Here is a 9,200-nt window from a genome sequence, read left to right as displayed (position 1 = left end):
CCTCCAGAGCTGACAGAGACAGAAAGTCTGCCCCTTCAGCCAACACCCTGAATTTGGACTCTAGCTACTAGACTGAGAAAATAAATTTCTCTTTGTTAAAGCCATCCAATTGTGGTATTTCTGTTACAGCAGCACTAGATAACTAAGGCAACGTCTTTCTGGTATTCTCTGCTTTCAGCCAAGATCCACCTGACATCAGCAATGATATCCCTTGTTCTACTTCCTCTTTTCTGAATCCGGCTTGAATTCCTGGCAGTTACCTGTCGATATACTGCAGCCGCTTTTGAATGATCTTGAGCAAAATTTTACTTGCATGTGATATTAATGGTATTGTTCGATAATTTCTGCATTCCATTGGATTGTCTTTCTTTGGAATAGATATAAATATGTATCTTCCAGTCAGTTGGCTAGGTAGCTGTCTTCCAAATTTCTTCACATAGATGTTTGTTGAAACATCTCAATTTATATTCCGTCAATTCCTGGAGCCTGTTTTTTTGCCAATGCCTTCAGTGCAGCTTGGATCACTTCCTTCAGTACCGTCAGTTTCTGATCATATGCTACCTCCTGAAATGGCTGAATGCCTACCAATTGTTTGTGGTATAGTGACTCTGTGTATTCTTTCCATCTTCTTTTGATGCTTCCTATGTCATTTAATATTTTCCCCATAGCAGAAGCCAACACAACTTGTCCAAGGCAAGGGCACGGAAGCTCTGTAGACACATCCAAAGTCCCTGAGGGACCAAATTACTGGGCTGAGGGCTGTGGGGACCATGGTCTCAGGGAACATCTAGTTCAATTGTCATAAGTTCATTTTTAAAGAAAATGTTCTACATTCTACTTTGGTAAGTAGTGTCTGGGGTATTAAAGCCTGTGAGCGGCCATCTAAGATACTCCACTGGTTTCACCCCATCTAGAACAAGGAGAATGAAGAAAACTAAAGACACAAGGGAAAGATTAGTCCAAAGGACTAATGTACTACAACTATCACAGAATCCACCAGACTGAATCCAGCACAACTAGATGGTGCCCAGCTACCACCATTGACTGCTCTAACAGGGATCACAATAGACAGTCCCAGGCAGAGCTGGAGAAAAATGTAGAACAAAATTCTAACACACAAAAGCAGGCCAGACTTACTGGCCTGACAGAGACTGGAGAAACCTTGAGAGTTTGGCCCCTGGATACTCTTTCAGCTCAGTAATGAAGTCACTCCCGAGGTTCACCCTTCAGCCAAAGGTCAGACAGGCCCATAAAACAAAATGAGACTAAAGTTGCACAGCAGCCCAGGGACAAGGACTAGAAGGCAGGACGGGACAGGAAATCTGGTAATAAGGAACCCAAGTTTGAGAAGGGAGAGTGTTGACATGTCTTGCGGTTGGTAACTAATGTCACAAAACAATATGTGTACTAATTGTTTAGTAAGAAGCTAGTTTGTTCTATAAACCTTCACCTAAAATACAATAAAAAAAGAAAAGAAAGTATGCCTATTTTTAAAGTTTAAAAAAAAAAAATTTCCCTGTAGAATCCCTCAATATTGCAACTTGAGACTTGAATTTTTTCTTCAGCTCTTTCAGCTTGAGAAATGTCCAGCATGTTCTTCTCTTTTGGTTTTCTGTCTCCAGGTCTTTGCACATGGTATTATACTTTACTTTGTATTCTTGAACTGCCCTTTGAAATCTCCTGTTCAGCTCTTTTACCTCATCATTTCATCCATTTGCTTTAGCTATTATACGTTGAAGAACAAGTTTCACAGTCTTTTCTGACATCCATTTTGGTCTTTTCTTTCTTTCCTATCTTTTTAATGACCTCTTGCTTTCTTCATGTATGATGTCCTTGATGTCATTCCACAACTCATCTGGTCTTTGGTAATTAGTGTTCAATGTATCAAGTCTATTCTTGAGCTGGTCTCTAAATTCAGGTCAGAAATACTCAAGGTCATACTTTGGCTAATCTTAAGGCCCAAGAAAAATTTAGGTCAAGGGAGCCTGCAGCCTGTGGTGTTCACAAAAGGGAAAAATGATCACATTTTTTCTACTCAGTCCAACCATATTACAGATTGCACACCCCAGGTAGAGGCTGTGTGACATTCCTGATATAGATCAGAGCTAATCTCCAATAAGACACAACAGTTGACCAGACAAATCAAAAAACCAATCGTTACAGCCCCAAAGCAGAATAGATTAGGAGATGGGAGCTCATGCAAAGGGGACAATTTATATTGAGTTTAAAACACTTTTTGTGCTTTCTACTCCACTCACCTCTGTGGGCATCTAGGAGGAGAGGATGTAGGATGTGGGTAAGGGATGTGACCAAGTCAATTCTCCTCCTTATAATGGTACAAGGTTAACTATGTTCATCCCACACCCTCTTTCTTGACCCCGTAGCTCCAGTTACTTTTGTCACTGCCCCCTTATGCACTAAAAAAAAAAAAAACTACCAGGCAAAAAATGCTGCCTCCCACTCTGCAGCAGTAGGAGATATCCCACTCTACAGCAGTAGGAGATATGTACCCACCAGTCGGAGATATGTATACATACTATGTATAAAAAAAAAAAATGTATACATACGTATATATACATAGTAGGAGACATGAATATTGTGTATACATATAACTCTGAGTGAAAAAAAAGACACATATTTGCGTATATTTAAAAAACATGCACCTAAGACAACACCCATTTACAAGAATACATACCAAAAAAAGGATACATGTTAAACATACTAAATATTCGCTTAGGAGAATTAGAAGTCAGAGGACACAGGAGTAACAATGGAAACTTAAGAAATTAAAAATGTAATGAATATAAACCACACTAACTCCTAGCTCTCAACCCCTTGCCTCATTCCGATGCCACTAGGGTTCCTCAGCTGCCCAGAGCCTCCCCTAACTATGTGTCCCCCTACTTCAGCAGTGTGGGATGTCTCCTCCATTTATCTATTCTTCCAGCCATTTCGAATATCCTCTTCCATTGTTCCCTCCTCTCTTTCTCTCTTGAAAGCCCCCAATACCAATTTCTTTGCTCATTCACATCATGCATATCCTCCTTCTCTCTGTCTTACTCACGTCCTTCATTTCTCAGTCTCTGACCCTCACTCATCACCACCCTCCTGTGGAGAGAAGCTCAACCTGCCGAGACCCTGACAGAATACAAAACAAGCTCAAGACCTTCAGCTTTTGCTTGCTTTCTCTCGAGATGCCTGTCTCTCTTTCTCTGTGTGTGTGTGTGTCTGTCTCTCTCTATATATATCCCTCTCTGTCTCTCTCTCTGTGTCTATCCCTGTCTCTCTCTGTGTCTCTATCTCTCTATATCTCTCTGTCTCCCTCTGTCTGTCTGTCTGTCTCTCTCCTCTCTGTCTCTTTCTGGCCCCGGGAGCTCTGCCGCTTGTCTGAAGCCTGTGGCAGTGACCACTCCAGATTCCCCTCTTAAGCCTCCTCCCCCTCTGTCCGTCCTAATTAATTACAAAGTCCAGCGGATCAGTGAGCAGTTGGGGCCCATCCTCAGACCTGTTTCATGGGGATCTGCTTCCTGACAGGGAAAGATGACTCTAGCCTGGAGACATTTGCCGAGAGCTTTGTGCCTGGAGACCTCCTCTCTCAGGATCCCTAAGATGTGTCCTTTCCTGAGTCTGAGTCGTGAGTGGAAACCAGGAGTGCCTGGGTCAGCGGAGGGTGGGTGAGGGGGCAGGGCTGAGCTCTGAAGGCTGTTGCCTGGAATTCTGGAATGTTAGACCTGGATGGGGCTTTAGAGACGGGTGATGTAACATGTAGTTTTCACCCTGTCAGATCAAATGCCGCCATTTCATAGCCAATATTTTGTAATGCCTTCTTTTGTCCAGAAATGAAATTCATTGGTAATAAAACATACTTATACACGATTTCAAAATAATAATAATAAAAAAAAAATAGCTTCAATATAAAGAAGAAATATAAGGAAGCAATTCATAATTGAAACGCTAACTTCAATACTCAGGGACAACCACTTTAGAAAACATAAAGCATTCTCATGAATTTCCAAAATGCCCCCAGGAGGTGGTACCACCCCCTCAATTACTGACAAGGAAACTGAGACTCCCAGAAGCACAGTGATTTACCCAAAATCATCCAAGTTAGGACTAGACACTAAGCCCTCCTCTTCCTCTCCAGCTCTCCCCTCTCTCCAGTAGGACTAGGAAATATGAAGAGACCTGGTGTGTCCTTATGACTGAGACATTGGTGGCTTCATGTATTATATCCTATGTGCTGGTGATTTTCACATGTGTCTTGTTTCATTAGAACCCAGCTACCTCCTCACCAGTTTCCCTCATGCAAAACATGAGCTTAAGCAGGTGTCTGCAGGTTTATGTGCCAGAGTGGCCCCTTCAAGCGTTGAAACCAAAAAAACCAAACCCACTGCCACTGAGTCAATTCCAACTCACAGCAACCCTGTAGAAAAGAGTAGAAGTGCTCCCATAGGGTTTCCAAGGCTGTAATTTTTTTTTTTTAATCTTCCAGTGACTACTCCCAGTGTTACATTTATATGTGTGTATATATTTTCCTGTATATATTTTTTCTTTTTCATTGTGCTTTAGGTGAAAGTTTAAGGTTCAATTTAATTTCTCATTCAAAAATTTACACAAATTTTTTTTGTGACATTAGTTGCAATCCCTACAATGTGATAGCACACTCCACCCCAGGTTCCCTGTGCCCGTTTAATCAGTCCCTGGCCCTTCCTGTCTTCTCATCCTACTTTTGGACAGGAGCTACCCACTTGGTCTCATATATCTGACTGAACTAAGATGTATTATTTTTTGTTTTATAGTCCTGTCTAATCTTTGTCTGAAGAGTGGTCATCAGGAATGGTTTCAGTTCTGAGTTAACAGTGTGTCCAGGGGCCATAGTTTTGGGGGTTCCTCCAGTCTCTGTCAGACCATTAAGTCTGGTTTTTTTTAATGTGAATTTGAATTCTGCTCTACATTTTTCTCCTGCATTTTTTTTTTTTTTTTCCGTACAGGACTGTCTGTTGTGTTCCCTGTCAGGGCAGTCATTGGTGGTAGCTAGTTCTTCTGGTCCCAGATTAGTAGAGTCTCTGGTTCATTTGGTCATTTAATCCTTTGGGCTGGTATTTTCCCTGCGTCTTTGGTTTTCTTCAGTCTCCTTTGTTCTGAGTGGGGTGGGACTAATTGATGTATCTTAGATGACTGCCCATGAGCTTTTAAGACCCCAGACACCACTCCCCAAAGCAGGATGTAGAACATTTTCTTAATAAACTAACTATGTTATGCCAATTGACCTAGATGTCCCCCGAAACTATAGTCCCCAGGCCCCAGCCCCAGCTACCCTGTTCCTCAAAGTTTTTCAAAGTGTCGAGGAAACTTCTTTGTTTTGCTTTGGTCCAGTTGTGCTGACTTCCCCTGTTCGTGTAATGTTCTTCCCTTCACCAAAGTTGATCCTTGTCTACTATCTAGTGATTTCCCTACCCACCCTTGTAACCATCAGAGAATGCTTTTTTGTGTATTTAAATCTTCTCTTGAGTTCTTCTTATAGTGGTCTCATATAATATTTGTCCTTTAGTAACTGACTTATTTCACTCAGCTTAATGCCCTCCAGATTCATTCATGTTGTGAGATATTTCAGGGATTAATCATTGTTCTTTATCATTGCATAGTATTCCATAGTGTGTATGTACCATAATTTGTTTATCCATTCATCTGTTGACAGGCATTTAGGTTGTTTCCATTTTTTGCTATTGTGAACAGTGCTGTAATGAACATGAGTGTGCATATGCCTATTTGTGTGACAGCTCTTACTTCTCTCAGGTACATTCCTAGGAGTGGGATTGCTGGATTGTATGGTATTTCCATTTCTAGCTTTTTAAGGAAGCACCATATCATTTTCCAAAATGCTTGTTCCATTTTACATTCCCACCAGCAGTGCATGAGAGTTCTAATCTCTCCACAACCTCTCCAACATTTGTTTTTTGTGTTTTTTCAATTAGTGCCACCCTTGTTGGGGTGAGATGGTATCTCACTGTATTTTTGATTTGCATTTCTCCAATGGCTAATGATCGTGAGACACCTCATGTGTCTGTTAGCCACCTGAATGTTTTCTTTGATAAAGTGTCTATTCATAACCTTTGACTATTTTTCAATTGGATTATCTGTCTTTTTGTTATTGAGGTGTTGCAGCATCTTACAGATTTTAGAGACTAGACTTATCCAATATGTCATAGCCAAAAAATTTTTCCCAGTCTATGGGTTCTCTTTTTAATCTTTTGATGAAGTTTTTTGATGAGTTTAAATGTTTGATTTTTAGGAGCTCCTAGTTACCTAGTTTCTCTTCTGGCGTTTGTGGACTGTTATAGCTTGTACACTATCGATACCATGTATTAGGGCCCTTAGTGTTGTCCCTATTTTTTCTTCCATGATTTTTAACGTTTTAGATTTTATATTTAGGTCTTTGACCCATTTTGAGTTAGTTTTTTTGTATGGTGTGAGGTATGGGACCTGTTTCTTTTTTTATAAATGTATATCCAGCTATGCCAGCACCATTAGTTAATAAGACTGTCTTTTTCCCATTTAGCAGACTTTGGGCCTTTGTCAAATATCAGCTGCTCACAAACGGATGGATTTGTGTCTGGGTTCTCAGTTCTGTCCCACTGGTGTGTGTGTCTGTTGTACCAGTACTAGGCTATTTTGACTACTATGGCAGTATAATAAGTTCTAAAATCAGGTAGTGTGAGGCCTCCTGCTTTGTTCTTCTTCTACAGTAATGCTTTATTTATCAGGGGCCTCTTCTTTTTTTTTTCTTCCCTTTCAATATAAAGTTAGTGATTTTTTTTCTCCATCTCATTAAAAAAATGTCACTGGAATTTGGATCAGGATTGCATTGTATTTGTAGATTGCTTTGGGTAGAATTGACATTTTCACAATGTTGAGTCTTCCTATCCATGAGCATGGTATATTTTTCCACTTATGTAGTTCTCTTTAGATTTCCTGCAGTAGTGTTTTGTAGTTTTCTTTGCATAGGTCTTTTACATCTCTGGTTAGATTTATTCCCAAGTATCTTCTTGGGGGTCACTGTAAATAGTGATTTGGTGATTTCCTTTTCTATTAGTTCTAGTAGTTTTCTTATGAATTCTTTGAGGTTTTCTGTGTATAGGATCATATCATTTGCAAATAGGGATACTTTTACTTCTTCCTTACCAATTTGGATGTCCTTTATTTCTTTTTCTTGCCCTATTGCTCAGGCTAGGACCATCTGCACAATGTTGAATAATAGTGGTGATAAAGGGCATCCTTGTCTGGTTCCTATTCTCAAGGACAATGCTTTCAGACTCTCCATTTAAAATGATGTTGGCTGTTGGCTTTGTATAAATGCCCTTTATTATGTTGAGGAATTTCCCTGGTATTCCTGTTTTGCTGACAGTTTATCAGGAATGGGTGTTGGACTTTGTCAAATGCAAGGCTATAAATCTTTAGGGAAGCAGACTGCCACAACTCTCTCTCTCACAGGGGAGCTGGTGGTAGAACTGTCAACCTTTCGGTTAGCAGCTGAGCACTTACCACTGTGCCACCAAATGGTATAAAGCTAGTTGCCATCAAGTCTACTCTGACTCATGGCAACTTCATGTTTGTCAGAGTAGAACTGTGCTCCGTAGGGTTTTCAATATGCTGATTTTTCAGAAATAGATCACCAGGCCTTTCTTCTGAGGCCTCTCTGAGTGGACTCAAATTGCCAGCCTTTCAGTTATCAGCCAAGCATATTAACTGTTTGCACCACCCAAGGACCCTCAGCAAGTATTGTTGCTGTTAGTTGCCATCAAATTGGCTCCGATTCACAGTGACCTTTTTGTGTAACAGAGTTGAACATTGTCTGGTCCTGCACCATGTTCATGATTTCTGCTGCTTTTGAGTCTATTGTTTCACCTATTGTGTCAATCCATCTCATTGAGGGTGTCCTTCGTTTTAGGGGACTCTTTGCTTTTCTTGGAAACCCTGGTGGTGTAGCGGTTAAGAGTTACAGCTGCTCTAACCAAAAGATCAGCAGTTTGAATCCACCAGGGCCCCTTGGAAACCCTATGGGGCAGTTCTATACTGTCCTGTAGGGTTGCTGAGTCAGGATCAACTCAGACGGCAATGGATTTTCAGTTTTGTTATTATTTTCCATCTTGAATAGAGTTTTATCTCCATTTTCTCCTCATCTTTCTTTTTTCTCCCCTTCTCTGATATTTGCTACTTTTTTTTTTACAATTGCAATTCTTTGACCCTTAATACATGCCAGATGCTTTAAACCCATTATCTCCTTTTATCTTCAACCAAACATGTTAGTGAGTACTATTATTCAACTTCACAATTTTTCTTAAGAAAAATTAAGAAATTTGGTCAAAGGAGATGCTCTAGATAGAAGGTCCGCATGTTTTAAGTGTTGTCAGATACACAAAAATAAATAAGACCCAATCCTTGTATGCAGAAAACAAATAGAATGCCTACATATAGACTGTATGATATTTGTATGCATAAAATATTCAGTTTTGCCAAATGTTGTATATGCACAGTCACTTTGGTCTAAATATGATACAACAGTATAGAAGCAATTTGCTTTTAGTATAAAAGAGTGGAGAAAATATCTCTGTAGTGCTTTCTTTCCTAATTAGTTAGTGATTGCTAAATTTATAACATGCCCAGATAAGTGTGGTATATGCTCAAATGTGCCATTTTTCTATCAAATACCTTCTCTTCCACAAAGCAGGTATGCACAGGAGGGCGAATGGATGATAAATGATGCCATTTCCAGATAAGAAACTTCTCAAGACTCCTACAAAGCCTTTTGTAAGAAAAGAATGTGAAAATTAGCTCTAAAGGGTGACCTCCTACCTGCAACTCCCCGGTCAGTCCTGACTGCAGTCTGACCAGTTGTCTAGTTACTGTTGAGTCAGTTCTGACTCATGGCAACCCCATGTGTGTCACAGTGTAGAACTGTGCTCCATACGATTTTTAGTGGTTGATTTTTCAAAAGTAGATCTCCAGACCTTTCTTCTAAGGTACTTCTGGGTGGGCTAGAACCCCCAACATTTCGATTAGCAGCTGAGATCATTAATTGCTTGTGCCACCCAGGGACTCCTGTTGAATGAAGTCTGTAGTACTGATTTAACACATGCAAAGGGTCAGGAGGGTGATCTCAGGTAAGCTCCCAATAATGCCAAAAAGAAGAAAAGACAGAC

The 9,200-nt window shown here is 40.3% G+C and overlaps 1 protein-coding gene across 2 annotated transcripts in view; it reads left to right on the top strand.

Annotated features, from left to right (window-relative positions):
• Positions 1-2,223: 2,223 nt before the first annotated feature.
• AGXT2 (alanine--glyoxylate aminotransferase 2) overlaps positions 2,224-9,200 on the top strand; it is a 53,194-nt gene continuing 46,217 nt past the window's right edge. For both annotated transcript variants that reach the window (XM_023545414.2, XM_003407961.3), the window contains exon 1: positions 2,224-3,631. In XM_023545414.2, the coding sequence (XP_023401182.1) occupies positions 3,541-3,631 (91 nt within the window). In that variant the 5' untranslated portion in view covers positions 2,224-3,540. The remainder of the gene's footprint in view (positions 3,632-9,200) is intronic.

The sequence above is a fragment of the Loxodonta africana genome, chromosome 2 (genome assembly GCF_030014295.1).
Source record: "Loxodonta africana isolate mLoxAfr1 chromosome 2, mLoxAfr1.hap2, whole genome shotgun sequence".
NCBI classification, from domain to species: Eukaryota; Metazoa; Chordata; class Mammalia; order Proboscidea; family Elephantidae; genus Loxodonta; species Loxodonta africana.
The sequence above is the reverse complement of the archived record's forward strand: the minus strand, read 5'-3'. Positions and strand labels throughout refer to the sequence as shown.